This window comes from Paramisgurnus dabryanus, chromosome 4 (genome assembly GCF_030506205.2).
Source record: "Paramisgurnus dabryanus chromosome 4, PD_genome_1.1, whole genome shotgun sequence".
Classification (NCBI taxonomy): domain Eukaryota; kingdom Metazoa; phylum Chordata; class Actinopteri; order Cypriniformes; family Cobitidae; genus Paramisgurnus; species Paramisgurnus dabryanus.
In genome coordinates, this window is record NC_133340.1 from 3877901 (window position 1) to 3899116 (window position 21216).

Genomic DNA, 21216 nt, shown 5'->3' on the forward strand with positions numbered 1-21216 from the left:
TTTGATTTTAGCCATTCATTCAATATTAAAGATATTCGTGTTTAGCCTATTTAAAACAACGGCACGAATTACGCAAAGGTTATTGCTGAGAGGTTCATTGTAACACAGCGTTACAATTAACCCCGCTAGATCAAAATATTTTCAAGCCCAACAAAAAGTTGCTAAGAGCTGCAGACATATTTCAAAACGATGTTATGTTTTAGTCAACAAGACACTGATTAAGATGACATAACATTGGTTTTGGTATCTTACACACCCAACTTAGAAACCGAAAAAACATATGATGAAAACATAATATAAAATATTATTTAATATAAAATAATATAAAATATTATTTAAATTACTTATTTGGACATTAACATTCAGTTGCCGAGTCATTTTCTAATCTGTAAAGATAAGAAAAGGTTACAAAGACTTAAATGTGACAGAAATTAACATTTATTATGACAATGTAGGGCAGGCATGAAACTATAAGGCATAACCCTTGAAGATGGCACTTAAAGAAGGTCTCCCAGACAACCCTGATGTTATTCAACCCAAACTATAACTGAGCACTTCTCAGTCTCAGGTCACGCTTAAACACACACACACACAAACAGAAGGAGCTCTATTCAACCGCTGTGGCTCGTGGGAATGCCAGCAATTCTGAGCTCCATCAAACCCCTTGGGCCAAATAAGACTGCTCTTCCTTCTGTCTTTCTTTTGACTCATGAGCTTGCCCTGGACACATCGGCCCTTATTTCATCTCTGTTTGATCATTCAAAACATTTCCGTTTATGAATGAAGGACGGCTATGAACTTCAGAGAGGGAGAGAGAGAGAAATAAAGAAACAGTGTTCAAGACTGAGAAAGAGAGGACTGTGATGGAAGACAGCAAAGGGTGGCCAGTCGGGCGATGGCAGAAAAGAAGGAAACGGGTCACAATGGCTGCCTTGCTGACTAACCGACTAATCACTGTTAGCTAATTAGTCAGTTCAATTAGTTTTAATTAAATATTTTTTGTAGCTGTTTTGTAATTAATGTAGGGGAGAGCGAAGCACAACCTAACACTTTTTGGTTTTGGCTCAATCATTAAAAAAAATTTAGTTTGATTAATTCTATTTTTACACAAGCAACACACACATCTCTGCTACAAATGAACATTTGAAGTTTGTTTCTAGTACTTACCATTCTTGGACAATTACACCAAACGTGACAGAAGTGCAGACGTTACAACTTACCCCATAGGTGGAGTTAATTGTAACAGGCAGGGGGTTAGTTGTAACACTTGCTAAAAATTAAGTTTGCAGACAATATTTCAATATTATTTTGTCTATATACTTGAAGTGGATATTGTTAATATATCTGTCTATAATAGAAAGGTATCCACACTATTCATCTCTATCTAACCATAGTTCAATTATAAATGGATACAAATGTCTAAATATTTGAGAAAAAACAGCACAATAATGACAAATTTTTTATATGTGACCCTGTCTGTAAAAACCATACTAAATTCTCAAAATCAAATTCTGAGATAATGAAAATCTAAAACTGATTTTAGCCATTAATTTCATTATGATTTCAATCTTTGACATGACCTTATTTAATTAATATTAAAGATATGAACAAAAATACATTTTGACAATTTTTGATAAGACAGGCACATTTATTGTGTTGGCAGCCAGCAATCATTCGTGTGTAGCCTACTTAAAACAATGGCAAGAATTACCCTAATGTTAGATGTTTTCATATCGTAAGTGCTGAGGGGTTAGTTGTAACACAGCGTTACAACTAACCCCACTGGGTCAAAATATTTTCAAGCCTACCAAAAAATTGCTAAGAGCTGCAGACATATTTCAAAATTATGCTGGGTTTTAGTCAACCAGACACTGATTAAGATGACATAACATTGGTTTTGGTATCTTACACACCCAACTTAGAAAACGAAAAAAACATATGATGAAAAAATTTACTTGCATGAAATCAAAACACTCTATGGAAAAACAATAAACCTTTCCATAAATTTGCGGGAGACCGTCTTTTGGCAGCGTAAAAACAAAACCAGAAAAACAAATCATTCAATCCGGTGCAACAATGTAAACGGTCCGTGTAACAACTAACCCCGCGTTAGTTTTTGACCCGCGCATCCTTACTGTTACCTAACTGTCAGTCACCTAACTGTTTGGGAATTAAATTCATACCCTATCACTACAGCCAATCACATTTACAATTTTGTTGTCTCAGTTTTTTGTATTCTGCCACAAGAGTTTAGTTTTTGAGCCGCTGAATCAGGTTAAAAATATCATGTAAACAACCCTATAAAAATTTGATTGTTAGTATATGTCTGTGAATGTTTCTTATTTAAAAGCCCCCAACTAAATACATGTTTGGTAACCAAACATCTTTGAAAAGATGCGGCTATGCACATCCCAAAAAGAAACCTCTGAAAAACTAAACTAAGAGCCCATCCACCCGGAGACACATTTAGCTGTAAACATACAAATATTGTGTCGTAGCGCCGTTTCGTCTTTTTCAGACCGGGTCCAAGAATGGATAAATCTGAAACCGACACCCTTATATGTTCGTGTGTACAGCCAATCCATATATTTTAGCCCTTTTCACACACAAACTATGGAAAATACACAGAAATCTTTGTAGGTTTGCTTATCATCCGCTTTCTCTCTCTGGAGAAACCACGCATGTGCATTTATTTTCTGATCAAGAATATTTCACATGATGCATGCAGTTATATTATGCTGGCAAATGATCTCAGTTTCAGCATGGATAGTGAGGAGATTCCTGACCTCTGCCTTATTCCAGTTTGCAAACATTTCTCATTGTGAATATTGATCTGTATTTAAAACCCCTGTGTCAAAGAGCTGAACAATAACTTGTTGCGATGACACACACGTTCTCACTACGACACGCCCCTTAAGGCTTTGTTTATGCCTTTTGTTCACACAGAACACATTTCTTGAGACAACGCCATGTTTACGAAGAGATGGATTAAAAAAAGATTGCATAGGGAAAGCTCTGGGTTCATGTGGATGTGGCCTAAATGTGGCCATGATATCCATGAACACTGGAATATAGGAAGGAAGTCGGCGGGAAGCTTGTGGTTGCCTTCTATGCTACATACACACACAAACACACACGGACACATCTGCAGCATTCTTGAAATTCTCATGTAGTGTGCGTCAGCGTTTAGTGTCAGGTTGATGAATGGACATGGACGCCGACCAACACACGACGGTATCTAGATAAACATACTTATATGGAGATTTTGGAGCAAAATTATACACTGATGGCACAGACACAGCTTGACTGATTCTTGACAATTCATCAAATCTTACTGCAACAAGCTCAGTGGAAATAATACATCCAAGATAGCAGACTATAGAATCACATTTCGCTCATTACTACAAAGTTTCTCTTACACAAAAAAACCTCAATGTGTTTGTGTGTCTGGTGTGAAGTGCTTTGATGTGGTTTGTGGATTTGTTGGTAGATTTATTGATGGTTAAGTCACTGCCTTAGAAGAGAGTCATGCAGGCCGATTACCAAAGGTTGTGTGTGTGTTAGGACTGGGCAGTATATTGAGTTATAGGACAATACCGTTTATATCGGCCTTTTTATTTTCAAACAGGGAGGAAACCTGTCTTTGAATTTTATTTTCATCATAAACTGTTTTAACTCTTTCCCCGCCATTGACGAGTTAACTCGTCAATTAAAGGTGCAAAAGAGGATGTTTGTTTTATACATTTTTGCAATATTACTTGAAACTGTCTTTACTAAATGATAAAAGACTATTTATTAGCTGCACTGAAAGTAATAATATTAATATACGTCATCTGTGCACAAGATAGGGCCTTAAAAACATCAGCCAATTGCTCATGCGGTCATCGCATAAATGATTGGCCCTCTGGCTTGTCAATCACTGCCATTACGATCCTTGTGAGAGACGTGCGCGCTCCAGTAACTGAACACAGGCGACGCATGCGCATAGCGCATGAAACCCCGTCTTAAGTTTCGTTTTGTTTTGTTTTCATTGTCAATCCTGCTTTCCTCCTCGAATTTGCATCACGGTAGAGAAGAAACTCTGCTACATGCTAGTTGAAATGGGAGTAGCGTCGACTGATCTAACGTTTTAACGTCTTATTTGTTTATTATCATCATTTCACATAATGAATCCACTGATGCGAGTCACGCGACACAGCATATGCCGATGGTAAACATACACTCGTGTTCAAATATTCGTGCACGAGTTTTGGAAGGCGTTCCCTAGAAATGAGCTGTGAAGGAGGGAGGCTGTTCTACGCATGCGCTCATTTAAAAAACTCAGTAACCGTTTTTGGATTCTCAGTCGGCGAAAAACATCCTCTTTTGCGCCTTTAAGAGAAAACGCTTCCCTGCCAATGACGAGTATTTCCTGCAATCCGTAATACCGTTATTATCCACCAGGTGGTGGTCTTCCACAACTTATAAAACCCGGAAGAATCGCCCTAGAGCAAACAGCTGTATGTCCGTGTATGTTTTGAGGATCGCTCTGAAACTGATCTCTATCAAAAGTCCTCTACAAAAATGCATTTATCTCAGCTTTTTGGTCAAAATTTTGTGTTTTTGAAGAAACCTACCCATATTTGAGAGGTAATACAAAGAGAACTAATGATAGGATGAAATTATTTTTTTTTAAAGCAGAGGATCTGTTCTTTCATTTGATATATTGTATGTTTATATATTTAAAGAAAAACATTTTCTGTAAGGCATTAAACTTTTGTGAAAATCATGAAAAATGCTGGCACTGGCTGACAACTTAAAAAAAACACGCTGGCGGGAATATAGTTAATAAAGGTTATTGTGACATCTCACATGCTGCTCGATTATGGGCAAAATCATAATTGCAATTATTTTGGTCAAAATCATAATCTCGATTATTTAACATGATTTCTCTGTGATTTTCACAATAACAGTTTTACCTTGAATATCTTGTTTTGGTAATTGTTTGAATATTTTTTTTAAATCAAAAACGATTAATTACACAGCAGTATCTCACATAATCTTTGACTTGCATGTAAACATTTATTCCACTTGTTACAAAATAGCGAGATATTAATCGTAGGTCGACATTTATCCCAAAATGACCAAGAAATTAATTTCGGTCAATATCACCAGGCCCTAGTGTGTTTGTGTGTGCTGAGTGCTTTAGGAGGTCATTGTGTGTTTCACCATGGGTTTCCAGTGTATTCATTATGGGTTGAGAAGAATGGTGTGTGTGTGTGTGTCTGTGTGTTTGTGTGAATGCACACTAAGTTCAGATGAATAGTTTCATTGTATCATCACCAGGAGAAAGCTTTCCTAAATCTCTATTGTGCTCACTCAAAATCCGACCGATGTGAGCTATCATTGTGCTGCAGTGAATTACACTCTAGATTAAATACTCTGCATTTGACTTATTTTAAATGACTACATAGTAACTTACTTAACCGGATTTCTATCAGTATACAAGTACAATGGTGGAGTGAAAAGTGGCCTTGGAGAGGATTTGATTTTGCAAAAAAAAAAAACTGAGGAACTAAAATATAATTTAGTGTCCAAGAAGTGATTGTGGGAATAAGTGCATCCTAACTACAATGAGTGTCCTGTAGTGCATGTAATAGGGGTTATACAAGAAGATCACCCTAGGGTCAAAGCGTAAGAGGTGGCCCAGTTCTTCTTTACTACATACTACTACTATCAATGAAATGCACAAGCTTGTGAATTATTTGAAGTCTTAAAGTAGTAATTAAAGATAATTGATGTTTGTTAATAGAATTTTTTTGTATAAGATAAACTAAATGATATGAAGAGTTTGGTTCCAAAACGCGATAAAAGGCATTAAAAAAACGCAAAATCTTTTCTCCCTTTTATTTCAAACCATGAGAAAACGCCAGTCCTCCTTCTCTGCAGAATGCAATAAATCTGCTTAACCAATCACAGCGCATTATTCCATACATTGTAAACAATAATGACGGGTTTTGAATACACACAGAGTTTTCCTCATCAAGCACTTTGTACTTCGTGATCAACAAACAAACAAAAACAAAATAGTAATGTTGATGGCATTTTTTTTAAACCTTTGGTGTTTTTCTGTGGCTGGGAAGAAATGTAAGCCATTAAAATCTAATAATTTACGTGAGAGGCACTCGGGCAAAGGAAAAATGCTGGCTGTTGCTTGTTCTCTTAGGACAACTTTAATGATCCACGTCAAATGTTGACTAGTGTAGTTCAACTACTGTAAATTAACAAAAAACTTTCACGTCTGACATATACTTTCACACTATTTCTGCTAATACACTCTTTGAACGAATATGTTAAAAACAAACACTAAATGCGTTGTCCCAGAATACACAAATCTCTGTATTATTATTGGAACAACACTTTTTAGTTTAACACAAAATGACATATGGGGCCCTATCTTGCACCCAGCGCAATTGACTTTGTCAGTGACGCATGTATCATTCGTATTTTGCACCGGCGCACAGCGGGTTTTTCCCTCCACAAACGCACGTCGGCAAACTAGGGAATGAACTTGCGCTCCCTGGGCGGTTCAGCGCAAAAAAAGAGGCGTGTTCCGGCGCAAACCATCCCTGATGCTATTTTGCAGTTTCAAAAAACAATTGCGCCACTGACCAGAAAAAAAAAGTTTAAAGTCAGTGGCGCGTTGCGCGTTGTTCATTATGCTATTTTAAGGGCGCATGCTTGACCATAATGTATAGCGTGCACAATGCGCATACACTTTGCATCTAATCTACACAGATGCAACAGTTATTTTTGCAAATCATAAATTGTTACAATAAAAAATATTAATACACGAAATAAGGGGAATCATAGTGGTGAGCATTGTGGTGATAGTTTTTATTTATTGTGTGGCTGCGTTAAAAAATTCTCATGCAAATAACTGATTAAAATATTTTCATAAGTTTGTTGTGTGGCTGTATTACGTTTATTTTATGTAAATAATAATTAAAATGTTTTCATAAGAAACCTTAATGTATAGGAACTTGATTTGTAAGAGTACTTTGGGGTTGGACCTTGCTTGCGTTTCTTGGGTCCGATTTCAAAGCCCCCAAACCCTTTCAGCAGTGAGGGTGGACGCAGCGATGTCCTCTGCTGGCGTCAGGTCCTGTGTAGAGGGAGATCCACCTCCCGTTACACGGCGTGCCCGATTTGTGCTGGCAAGCTTGGGATTCCCCCGTCTCCTGACATCAGTGTAGCGCTTGGCGCAATGACGGGGATGCCAGCTGATGAGACTGTGGCTATTTCCTCTCACGCCTGTTTAACCTACGCTGATTTGGGCGGGTTTCTCCTATCCCCATACAAAACAACTTTTCTGTCTTTGACTGCTCTTAGAAGAACGTCGGTCTCCTCGGCTGTGAACCGCTCCTGGCGTGCACCTGGTAAATCCGTCATAATAATAGCAACCCGCCATGGTACTTGCGCCCTTGCGTTTAAAGGGAATGTTGGATAGCGTTCTGATTGGTTAATTTGACGTTACGCCCAAACCACACCTATGAATAATGAACCTACTTCAGACCAACCCCTTATTGATTTGCGCCCGGCGCAAGAGTTATTTCTCCGGGAAAATAGAAACAGCGCCCAAGATCCGCCCACAAACTCACTTGCGCGTTGCGCTTCGCACTTGCGTTTCAGATCGTTAAAATAGGGCCCATGGTGGTCCACACGGTTTGGGTCGGGTCAGCTTACTTTTGGGGGCTTTTCCACTGGGTGCAGTACGTAGTACCTGATACTTTTTTGGTACCACCTCGGTTGAGGTTCCAAGCTACCAAGCTTATACCAACACATGACGCGAAAACACATTAGATCACTGATTGGTCTGAGAGAATTGTCACTACCAGCTTCATCGCTATAATGTAAAAGATTAGCTTTACCTTCGTGCTAGCTTGCACTGTCTCGAGTAAACTTGTTGTCATCTGTGGTTTGCTTTAAGCTACAATAAAAAACATCCACAGAATCAGGAACACCGTGCCAGTTTTTTCCAGACTTGCAGTTTGTGGCGGCACATTCACAAAGCGCATGTCCACATATATGCTTAAATGCAACATAAATGAGGCTCAGCGGAGCACGTCAACTGACACCATGGGTGTTTGTACAGAAACTATGTGATAAACGTGATGTGCAAACATCTATTAGTGGTGATCAATTTAAATTTTGTGGCGGGCTGAGAAATAAATGAATGTATGGGGATGTATAGCATTCTAACAACGCTCTCACTTGTATGATGTCACAGCAGTAGGCAGCACAAATATAACGACACGCCTATAATCCCTCCTACTTCGAAGTGTTACTAAACTCGATGAAAAAGCGGACCAAGCCAAATAGAGGTGAGCTGACCCGATCTAAACCGTGGGGTACTATGCAATGGAAAAGCGCCAATAATGTGTTAAAATGACACAGAATGTGTCACAAAAATGTATAAAAATGGTAGAGGCTGGTGTGAATGCACCATTAGAAAGGATGTGTTCATTTTTACACATTTTTGTGACACATTCTGTGTCATTTTAACACATTAAAATGACAAAAACAGGCTATTCGCACATAGTTGGACACTTGAACATTTGAGTTTACTTGTTTCATTCGTGCGTGAAAGCCGCGTGTGAAATTCTAGTCATTGGAGACACGTCACTACTACAGCAAGGTCCTAATTGGTTAACGCGGCACGAAAATCCGGCAAAGCTCAGATTTTTCAACTCGCGCATTTCCCGCGGCAACACTCAATTCGCGCGGAACGCACCATCCGCACCGCGCCTTCCGCGCGTACCGCGCCGCAGTATGCCTATTCACGTCTTTGCATTGACTTAAAATGTAAATCACTCGCGCTTGCCGCCTCTACCGCGTCTGGTGTGAACCCAGCATTAGAGTGTACACACCTAAACTACAATATTTACATGGCTTCTGACAGCAATAAAATACTCTCAAAGTACAAAGGTTGTCACTGGCACAGTACCCTTTAAAAGATCCTAATATGTACCATTTATGTAGATATATGTATACATTTGGTACCAATATGTGAGGTATTAATATGCACTGTAGAGGTACTTTTGAAAGGCTACTCTAGATGACTAGAAGCTAGGATGTTACTAGAAACATTTTGCTGAATCATACTGGCATATAAGGAATGAAAGGTGATTTATCCTGTATGTAAGTAAGTAAGGTGAGGTAAATCCTGTGTCACAAGGGAATACACTTACACGAGCCATTTGACTCAGCTTGGTTAATAAGCCTCACATTACAGACATGTGATGTGTGCGGGGGTTGCTTGCGAACAGGACATATTTCTGTCCCTTTGACGTTTTTATTTGCATGTGAACGACAAAGATTGCAGGTTACTGTGTAACTTGTAGCTTCATTTACGATAATTTCCATTTCTCTGTGATACTGTACCTAAACAAGAACAAAGCCTCTTTGTGGTTTTGTTCCTTTTACGGTCAGTAACGTTTTCTTTAGCAAACAAAAAAATATCTGGATAATATATCTGAAAATACCATTAAAATTATGATCGACTTTTCAACTCAAAACCCTTAATTTATTAAAAAAGTTAAAACGTTATTTAAATATCATAACATGATCTATACTTTCACTTAGTTAAAGAGCTTTGCTCCTGGCCTACCACCCTCCTGCGAGACGGTGTCCTCTGACATCACTAACTAACTGTGGTTGCTATGACAGCAGTTGTCATGGATACGTGTGTGTACACACCTGTCTGTAACCACACCCCGTACAGGTTTCTGGCCTTTATATCCGAAACTGAACTGATCATATCAAGTGCATGCATGTCTGATAAATGTCTAAAAATATCCAGGATTAAGCAGGAACAAAAAAGCCGTGCCTGATGTATTTGCATAAAGTACAACGACATCAAATCGATAAAAGCTTCCTTGTGCAAATGATCTGATCCTGATGGAGAACAGGTTCAGAGCAGGCTTGTGTTACATTGATATTTTAACTTATATGTATCTATCATTATCTCTGCTCAATCTGTGTGTGTGTTTGAATAAGAAAAATAGTTCAAAGTGATGATGCTGTTGTTTGTCATTTAATTTCAAAGGTTATCTTACAATGCATGAATGATGGGATTGTTGAAGAGTTGTAATTGCTAACATGTCGCTAAGGGATCAGAGCTGTTTTTACACAGACTCACACACTTATAATTACAGACTTTATGTGTAATTGGACCCACCCAGCGTCAGGGGATTGGGCTGAGACGCACTGACCTATAGTTTCCCTTTTCTGCACACATACAGTATATGCATACACACACAGACATATGCACGTGGTTAGGTACACAAACACAGGAAGGCGTGCACATCCTTCTTTCTAAGGTGACAGACTAAAAAACATGTGGGTCCTGCCCTTGCTGTCAAATAATATTACACTTAAACATATTCAAAACGGTTTCTTCTCTTTATCAACTTTTGTGGCCCTAACTTACAAATCTCCTTTCTTTCTTTACAGAAATGTATTTGTTTTATTAAATAAAACATTGTCTTACATACTCCACTGTGAATAAGTTTAATCTGCTGACAAACAGAGGCGCGACTGCATCTGAAAGATATTTGTCTTTAGCTTGTAACATAAGCAAATATTTACTTAAACTGTGTTAAGTATATAGCCCCTGTTAAGTGTCTGTATTCAAGAAAAATATTCAAGAAAGACAGAAACAACCATAATTCACACATGTGCAATTTTCGCACAAATTTAGATTTTTGTAATAATTGTATTATTGCCATTAATTATAGTTAATTGTTATTTATCTCACTAAACTAAAACGAATTTAAACATTACACACTGAGTAATTATAATCACATGCGAAAGGCCATTTAGTCAGCTAATGTCTGGACACTTAGGAGCGGTTTCCTGTATAGGGTTTAGATTAATCCAGGACTAGGCCTTAGTCAATTAGTTTTTACAAATAAATTAAAAAACAAAACAATACTGTTGTGCATCTTGAGACAAAACAATGCCACTGATATATGTTAAGATATGCCTATGCAAGTTGTTTTTAAATTAAGAAACCCCAAACATGCATTTTAATCTGGGACTATAACACTCTAAAAACAAACGGTGCTATATAGCACCAAAAGTGGTTCTTGGCTCTTAATTATAGAAGAACCATTTTTAGTGCCATATAGCACCGGTGAAGCACCTGTATAGCACCTGTGTAGAACATATAGGGGCCATATGGCACCACATATAGTTCTACATAGCACTATATGGTTCTACACAGGTGCTTCACAGGTGCTTCACCGGTGCTATATGGCACTAAAAATGGTTCTTCTATGATTACGAGCAAAGAACCACATTTGGTGCTATATAGCACCGTTTGTTTTTAGAGTAAGCCTTGTCTAGGAAACCGCCCCTATGTGTATCTGGCTGGCAATAAATATGCTGTCTTAGATTATTAAAAAAGTGGTATTCGCTTATGTAAAACTACATAAATTAACCAACAGTTCTTGCTGCTACATGAAGACAAACACTAGATGCTGACCAGATAGGCCACTGCTGTGCTGAGCTGACCTCTTAATGCAAAACTAACACTAAAGATCTTTGCGCACAGTATTCTGGAATTTGCATATTTTTGTATTCATCACGCACACAAACCTTGCACACTGTATCTGATACATAGTAATTTATCTGTTTTGAAAAAAAAATGGCTCAGCAATGCAAAAAAAAGTCTTTGTATCATTATTAGCACTATTTAATAGCAACAAGCTATTGTTTAGGTGACTTGAGCAAGGCACCTTTCTCAGTTACACACTGGGCACTGCAGTGATAGTTGTCCACTGCTCCTTGTGTGTATATGCATGTGTGAACTAATCACCGGGATGGGTTAAATGCAAAGGTCACATTTTGAGTACGGGTTACCATACCTGACAATCACATTCTAGCTCTCTTTATATTCCGTCTCTTTGTATTCTGCACTTTGTTTGTCAAATTTTGTGCTGTGAGACGATGTGGATCAAGTTGTCAGACACTATTCTTGATTTTGCCGTTCGCTTGTACAATGGCTCTGATGTCAAAACACCTTGTGCAAAAAACGTAGAGACTGAACCTGATACGAATATTTGTTTATGACGGACGAAAGCATAAATGTGACTGATGACACAGGGTCGTATTTATTTTTTAACATGCGAAAATTGGACAAGTATTTCGGACCCAATGTGCACAGAATTTTAGTTTGCAACAAAATAAAATTGTATCTATAGGCTATGTAAGCAATTATGGTACAATCAAACGGGGCATCAGCGCTAATGCCTGAAGCGTGGACCTGACGCGATCATCATAGTGACAACAGCTAATCACAGTGAACCGCAACACATCTGCACTAGGTTATTTGCATAAGGCGATCTGATTGGCTGATTCACTTCTGCCGCGTCACCCATTCCAAGTAAATGACAAGCGTTATCGCTAACGACCGTTGTCACTGTGTGACGCTCGTTTCTTACAAAAGAGACGTTTTTTAAATCTGGTTGTCACAAACAAATGAGAACCGTCCACTCCAGTAACTGACGAGATACGGATGACGTGAACTCCAATGCTTTATTCTAATTGGTAGTCGCTCCCGAAAGTCTCTCATAATTTGCATAACAATAAACATTTCATGTGTCAAACACAACTATGCAAAAAAGCATTTTGGTATGACGCAATACAGAAGATATAAGCATTTTTAAAGCGAACAGTTTAGCACGTGTGCTTAAAAAGTCTAGAATTTTTATGATATTATCCTACACTACACAGGGAATAATATGGATTTTTTTCCAGAAAACATTTAGCTTAGAATAGATTCAAGCACTTTCAATGACCTGTATCTATGTATGTTTAAATAGATTTTTTAAATTTTTTCCCCCAGATTCACAAACGTTCCAGGATTTCAAGAACATGTGGAAACCCTGAATAAATGAGATTGTGTCGCTCTGCTACTCCTAGTCGCTGCTAGTCTGAATGCAGCTTCAGATACTAGAGGTTGTGCGCTGTATCGTAGCATTTGCTGGAAAAAATAGTTCCCGACCGACTGTGAACAGCAACAGAACGTTTTCACATATGTTTACGTTGCTAAGGGTGCAGCGCAGTGATACACATAATCGTTGGGTTCAGCGGTCATAGCTGTGCTTTATTGTTAGAATCAGGACTGGAACTAACCGTTTTATAAATCAGTATTAAATATCCGTCAACCTACTCTATAGTTATCGCTACTGACATCGGTCACTGAAAATCCCTTATCAGATGAGCTCTGTTGACATTTCAAAATAAAATGAATGACACAATTTTCCTAAATGAAAAAAATTATTTCAAAGGCTACTGAAATTTCAGTGATGGGCTTTTGTGTGGGAAACAAAAAGGGAGGAAAAATCCCCCAAAATATTACGTATTCTGCCAAAGCAATCATATCACCAAACAAAATGCACTGAATGATGATCACTGAATCCAAAATTAAGCTTTGAAATCTAAGAGAGCCAGGGGACTAAACAGTATGATGAAGGCAAAAAGAGAGACAGATAGAGAGGGGGAATTTTGGGGTGGGGGTGAATAGGGAGAAGCAAAGCAGCTGGCATTTCTGCTTTAAACAAAGAGGATGGGGGAGAGAGAGAGAGAGAGAGAGAGGGATAGAGAGCGAGATTATAGCCGCTACTACACCCTGCAGATCAGTTTACAACACCCTAACTGTTGCAGCTCTCAGACAAAGAGCAACAGGGCAGTGTGGATGGGAGGATGTGTCTTCGGTGGAGTATGCTGGCTTTCAAATCATTAAATATTCATCGCTTTAGGATGCATTAACAGGGTGGTTCCAAATAAATGATTTCACAAAGCGCAACTAATTGAAATTATTCATTTCTGGAGTGTTAAATGAGGACACATTGGTTTTTAATTACACTTTGAGAAGAATACAACGTTCATTTAGCACATCGGAAAAAACTAAGTTTGATATTGTAATGTTTAATTCGTCCCAAATGGCCGAACGTGTAAATGAACCACAACTGATGACTCATTCAAGACGAGAGATCAAGAGGATTGCCTACTATTTACAAAGTAAATGAGCACTTTACACCAAGATCAATGTATGGAGGACAAGCCTAAAGCATTGCAATAATGGCAATGTGGTTTTAGTAATGGGATAGTTATGCAAGCAAAGCTGTTCTAATGCCGAGCTTTAGAGCACGGGATAATGAGCAGGACTCATAATGGCAACTGATGTCACGACCAATGAAGTCACAAGAGGGAGGAGCCGGAACGGCACAAGGCTACGGCAACACATGGGCAGAGTTTGCCTTTATGAGGTCATGAGAAAATGCAGCTGTTTTACACTTGGGGAAAAGACGGGGAGGGAAGCGATCAAGTTTCCGAACCACTCGGAGTATTAAAACAGCTGTCGATTAGCTTACGGACAGAAATACACAAGCATTCCTTTTGTAGAGATCGATGTGCTACATGCCTTTGAGCCAATGGCAATAAGAAGGGCCTAGACAGACAACACAAACGGGAGCATGCTTTACATCAGTATCAAGGGATATTTATGGTAACCACCAAAGATAAACACCAGTTACTCTGATCCAGGGCTTAAACAATGACATAAACCTTGCCCAGGAGGATAAGGCAAACATGATAGCAGAGCTGTACAAGCATATGCTCCTGAGGGTCAGTAAACAGGCTAAGGGTGTGGTGGTGAAGCAGGACATGAAGCTATAGAGAATACAATCTGGAGCTGTGGAAACACAATGAAGGCCATTATGTCCGGGCACCAGTGCCCTCCTGATCCCCACCAAAACTGCACAAATCAGCTAAATGTACCACAGCCAATCGGGTTTCACCTACAAGTTTTCTAGCCAGTAGAAATACAGCCCTGTCTTTTTTGGCATTTCAAAGACACGTTATTCATTCAAAAGATACTTTTTTAAGAATATCCGCTGGCTGCTTCTATCCACTTGGACTTGTGCTTTTAAAACTTTATTTTTTAAATATTCTCATTCGTTTTCATTATATAGTAATAAACCCTCTGTTATGTTCCACACTGTCAGGAAAGGGTACAAAAGCTGTCACTGGGACAGTACTCTTAAAGGGACACTAACCTTGGTGTTTCAGCAAGTCTCTGGTATGACCAGTCCAAAATGTGTCTGTAAAATTTCAGCTCAAAATGCACCACAGATCTCTCATTATACAATGTTAATAGCCATTTGTGGCTGCAATGTGTGTGTTTCTTTAAATGCAAAGAAAGTAGGGATGCACCGATTCGGGTATCGGCCTCGATACCACATTTTCTTAAGTACTCGTACTCGTTAAAAGTCCCCCGATACCAGGGATCGATACCACGGTCTGAGAAATGTCTATATTTGAGTGGCGTGTAAGGGGTTAATGCCTCGTGTTGTCCAAAGAGGCAGAGTTTACAACAAACTGGAAAACTAGTCCCTTCTGGTTTTGTTAAATTATATGACTAAAGCTGTTACCTGTAAATTTAAATCATGTTGTTTATTAAGTACTCGGTATCGATATCGGCAAGTACTGAAATGCAAGTACTCGTACTCGTACTTCAAAAAAGTGGTATCGGTGCATCCCTAAAAGAAAGCTTCTGTTCCCCTTCCTGAATGCAAAGAAGGGTGTAGAGCGCTTACACATATGCTTTGGACTACATCAAAACATGTCTCTGGCAGAAGGTTGAAATACTCGCTCATAAGGCGGAGTCTGTGAGCCGTTATGGTCAAAGATATGTATAAAGGCCAGACGTGTTACGGCGGAGTCTCTATCGTCATTACCTGGCGGCCATCTTACCACAGGCAGCTCGCTCACTCATAGCATTGAATTTTAATGGTGCAGGTACTTTTAAATGACCATAACTTGCTAAATTTTCTACCACTTGTCAAAGGTTTGGTTTCTTATAAACGTTATTAACGTGGCTATAATTTTAAATGCTTTAACATGTTTCATAATTTTTTTTTGTATAAGTATGCAGTGTCATAGGTACATCTTTGACGTTTATAACAAACCAAACCGTGTGAAAATCGGTAGAAAATGAAGCAAGTTATGGTAATTTAAAAGTACCCACAATGCTACGAATGAGCGAGCTGACTGTGGTAAGATGGCCGCCAAATGCGGACGTTCCACTCAATTGGCCAGCAGTGCAGGCGAGACATAGCCTTTATACATATCTATGGTTATGGTTGGAGCGTAATCAATGTGACACCACATTAATGGGGGATCCCCAACAGCCTGTTTTGTGTCACTGTTATGGTATAAAAGAGATTACACAACGAATAATAGATGGATTTGTATAATAACAGGATGTTTCTGCACACACACTGGCAACTCATTTTTTGATAGAAACACATTTAAAAGTGCATTTTTTAGGTTAGGGGGGCTTTAAAAAAGCTCCTAATACTGTATGTAACATTTAGATACTGATATGTAACTTTGAGGTACCAATATGCATCTTAATAGGCAACCTTTTAGGTACAAAATTGTAACATACTTTCTAAAAGGGGTACTTTCTTTCTGAGAGTGCAGTCATGTTGGTTTAAAATGATGGGGTTGGACAACAAATAATGACAGGACTTTAATTATTGGGTGAACTGTTCTTTAATAATACTAACAAAATATCCAACTGGTGTCAATCCAACACAAACAACCACAAGGCATCTCTGCAATTTGATTGACCAGGAGTGATCGCTGCACTAAAGCTTCCCATTGAGAGACAAAATGACATAATTATAGACGAAAAGGTGTATGAGGTACCTAACTGTAAAAACTGCATACATTCCTGGTCATTGATTTGCCATCATTATTGACACAAATAATATGCAGTCGCGTTAAAAGCTGGTGAAGTAAAGACAAGACAGGAAACGGGAAACTGGTTTACTCTTACCACCCCATTAAGCTGGTCTAATGCATAGCAGGAACTTACTTAATAAAACACGCCGATGCACAACACGACAGGATATTTGAGTTTGCATGGACGAGGCTTTGCAGAAAGCTCTAGCACATAACATTAAGTTCTGTCAACCCCATCTGTGAACAAGTAGTGTGGTGAGCAAATAAACTGTTGGATAATACGATGGACGAGTCTGATGCAAAATCTCCTGCTGTGTGTGTGAGAGGAGAAGGAAATTTGTGTTGCATCTATGAATAATGAAAAGCTAAGGAAGTTCTTAGAAAACCAGAAACTTTTCTCATTATGTGACTTGGTTGTCATTCAGTTGCTGACATAATCACATTCCTCCTAACAGTTGCTGCTTACTCATCCTTTGTGCGAGGCTTTGCCCTAAAGACATTAGGAGGGAAGCTTTATGTAACAGTAAGAATCACTACCACATTACTAGTGCGTTTTCCATCTGTCCCTGACAAGTGTCTCCTAACACATGTCTCTTTGTGTATTCTCTTTCTTATCCCGTAGGAAACGGTACAACAGGAAACAAAGTGCCTGGACCTGGGATAAGAAGAGGGGTCAACTAAATATATCTTAAGCCTGGAGTGTAGTCTGTGTACGTGAATGTATGCGCACAAGTATAGTTTATTTGACTCGTTGGACACATGCGACAAAATGCAGTGCGACAAAATCTTCTGGGCTACATACTACATTCTTCTGTAGGCACATGCGTGACCTACGTGTACAATGTATGCAGGGTTTCAAAAATCTGTCCGTGCTCATGCAGTATACTCGCACTGTACATGGAAAAAATACCTATACTTCGGCCTTAAGGTAATGCTGGGTTTATAGGGGCCATAGCCCATCCATATAATTTTGTCCGGACCCCAATTTAAACAGTGGTTCTGCTCCTAATAACAATGTTCCATGTTCGCGTACAGTCATACAGACTGGTGAAAAGTAGGCAGTGTAAAAGTCTAAATGTCAAAATCGTAAAAAAAAAACTAATAATAGGAGTATTGTTGCTGCTGAGTAATTGTGGGAATTGAATGTACTTATTTGGTAACACTTTACAGTAAGGTTGTATTTGTTTACATTAATTAATGCATTATAGCTAACATCAACTAACAATAAACAATACTTCTACAGCATTTATTAACCTTAGTTTATGTTAATTTCAGCATTTACTGATACATGTTTAAATCAAGAGTTGTATCTGTTAACATTAGTTTATGTATCATGAACTAACATAAATTACACTATTGGCATTTAAGGAATAGTCTACCCTTTTGCCTTATTAAACTATGTTATTACTTCAACTTAGACGAATTAATACACACCTATCTTTTTTCAATGCGTGCACTGTACAGCGCGCCGTGAATGTGTTAGCATTTAGCCTAGACCCATTCATTCCTATGGTACCAAACAGGGAAGCACCAAACACTTCTGTGTTTTCCCTATTTAAAGACTGTTACATGAGGAGTTATACCAGTAAGTATGGTGCCACAAAATAAAACTTTTTTTTGTACCATAGGAATGAATGGGGCTAGGCTAAATGCTAACACATTCACAACGCGCTGTACAGTGCACGCATTGAAAAAAGATAGGTATGTATTAATTCATCTAGGTTGAGGTAATAACATAGTTAAATATGGCAGAAGGGTAGACTATTCCTTTAACAGGCAATAAAGAAGATTAATAAATGCTGAAACTATATTACTTATAGGATTACTCAACTACTTTCATAAAAAAGAAATCATAATGATTTACTCACCTCATGTCATCCAAAATGTTGATGTCTTTCTTTGTTCGGTGGCAAAGAAATAAGGTTTTTGGAGGAAAACATTCCAGGGTTTTTCCCATTTTAATAGACTTTATTGGACCCCAACAGTTACAGTTTAAATGCAGTTCAACACAGAAGAGTATTTATCTACTGAAACGATTGTCATTTTCGGCAATGAAAATAAAAAACATGTACCTTTAAACAACTTCTTGTCTTGTTGTGTGATGCGCCAGCGCGACCTCACTTAATGCGTAATCACGTCAAAAGGTCACACATGACGTTTGCGAAACTACCGCCCCAGCCTTTACAAGTGTGGAGAAAAAGGACCGTTTCGATGTTGTTGTATGTGGAATAATACTATTTAATATTTTTGTTTCAGTGTATTGTTTAAAACGCTCCGCAAATGTACGTTTCACATATGTAACGCATGACCATTCGCCGTGCTTACGCAAATATGTAAGGTCCCGCTGGCTACTGTTTTGCTACATTAGACCCTTATGCCTCATTTGCGATTGTGTACAAGTCGCGTTGAAACTGCAATTTTAAATGGCATTGAAACTGTAAACTGTTGGGGTCCAATAAAGTCTATTAAAATGAGAAAAACCTGGAATGTTTTCCTCAAAAAACATAATTCTTCTCGACTAAACAAATAAAGACATAAATAACTTGGATGACATGGGGGGAGAAAACTAACAGGATTTTATTTTTATGAAAGTGGAGTAATCCTTTAAAGTTACTTCATGTAATGCATTTACTAATGTAACAAATACAACCTTATTGTAAAGTGTTACCACTTATTTTACATACAATTTAATCAAAATGTGTGATATATGTATTATTTATTGACAATAGTGTTGGTAGATTTTGAAACACAAACTTCTTTAAGAGTTCTGTTTTGTGTGTGATGACTATATAATTGCAGGAACATTTGGTGTCCAAAAATAATTGTATGCGCTTTTTAAAGGTGTGCGCTTTTTATCTGATTTTAAATGGCTATATTTTTTATATTTTAATAGATTGGTACTCATTGTCATGGATCACAAGTTGTTATTGTCCATATTCCATAACTATAAAATATTTTTTGTCTTATACTCAAAATTATAATTTCCTGATATCAAAATTAGCCAGTTTCAATTCGGTTACTGTCTGCAACGTAACATACTGCGAAATAACCATTTGAGACAAGAAGAAATAAATTACTTTGGACACTAAGGGGCGGTTTCCCAGACAGGGCTTATCCTAGTCTAAAATGCATATTTGAGCTGCATTCATTTAAAACCACTTTGTACTGACATATCTATCAGTGACATTGTTCTCAAGATGCACAACAGTACTGTTTTTTGTAAGGATTGTTTGTAAAAACCACTTAAATGTCCTAAAATAACTAAGGCCTGGTCCTGGATTAATCCTAACCCTGTCGGGAAACCGCCACTATAATGTACCTGTAATTATATCACCCCTAATAGTAGTCAGGTTAAAAGTGCTACACAACAGTCTTTAACAGTTTTAATCTGTCTAACCATGATGATTTTTATTTTTTTGCCAACAAATCTGGTCAGCATATGTGGCCACGTTACATGACAAGTACTGTAAGTCTGGCTCACATTTCCATAAACAAAAAAATATATATATAAAATTGTTCTATGAATCAGAAAACCTTTAACATTTTCCACATGTTCTCCTTACCACCAATGTAAAGTGTCATGGTAATTTATGCAAGACCTAAACATAACTTTTGATTCATTTAGAAAAGATTTCATACCCCCAACTCTTCGACAAGCCACCATAAGGAGTGTGAGAGAAAACATAAATATTTGCGTTTAACACAGAGAGAGCTGGTCTGAAACAGAGCAAGCTTTCAAGATAAACAGTGTACAGCCTAAACATTTTGTCTATGTTTAGCCACCAAAATGTCCATTTACAACCTAATGGAAAATAAATGACCCTTCACATAAAGGGTTGAAAGAGAGACATTACTTGGATCAGTTCTTCTCAGCAAACTTCCAAGGGGGCATCAACATTTTTTTAAAGAAGACAAAAGCTGCATTAAAATAAGTTAAAACAACTAAAAGCTCTTAGTGTTTGGCTATTTTTATAATGAATTAACATATTTTAGTTATGTTAAGCTATGTTAAGTTTTATTGGGCAGAATCTGTGAATGGGTTGCCTGCTTCACATATTGTTGTGGACAATAGGGGGCTTGAAGTAAAAAACACTGAGATTCACTGACTTTACACTAGAATGAAGGCTTTTCCCGGTTTTTAAAACCAATTCCCTTGTGTGTCCCAAATCCATGGGATTACTTCTGCTGTAATAAACCATGATCATGCAACATTGAGTCATTGTAGGTTTAAGAGAATGAAACATCAGTCGACTTACTTGGATTGAGTCATTTGCCATGGCTGTATCTATGGTCTGGACACCCAAATCAGCCTTTTCCTCTTGGTAGGTTGTCAGTGATCGCCAACAAAGAGGTCCTATGCTTGTGTCAGCTCGCAATGTAACTGTGTAAAATCCAGCACCTTATAACCAGTTTATTGAA

The 21216-nt window shown here is 38.1% G+C and overlaps 1 protein-coding gene across 1 annotated transcript in view; it reads right to left on the reverse strand.

Moving 5' to 3' along the window:
• LOC135746786 (serine/threonine-protein kinase N1-like) overlaps nt 1–21216 on the reverse strand; it is a 56651-nt gene that overhangs the window by 34903 nt on the left and 532 nt on the right. Inside the window, exon 2 of the mRNA XM_065265485.2 lies at nt 21054–21178. Coding sequence (XP_065121557.1) covers nt 21054–21074 — 21 coding nt within the window. The 5' untranslated portion in view covers nt 21075–21178. The remainder of the gene's footprint in view (nt 1–21053; nt 21179–21216) is intronic.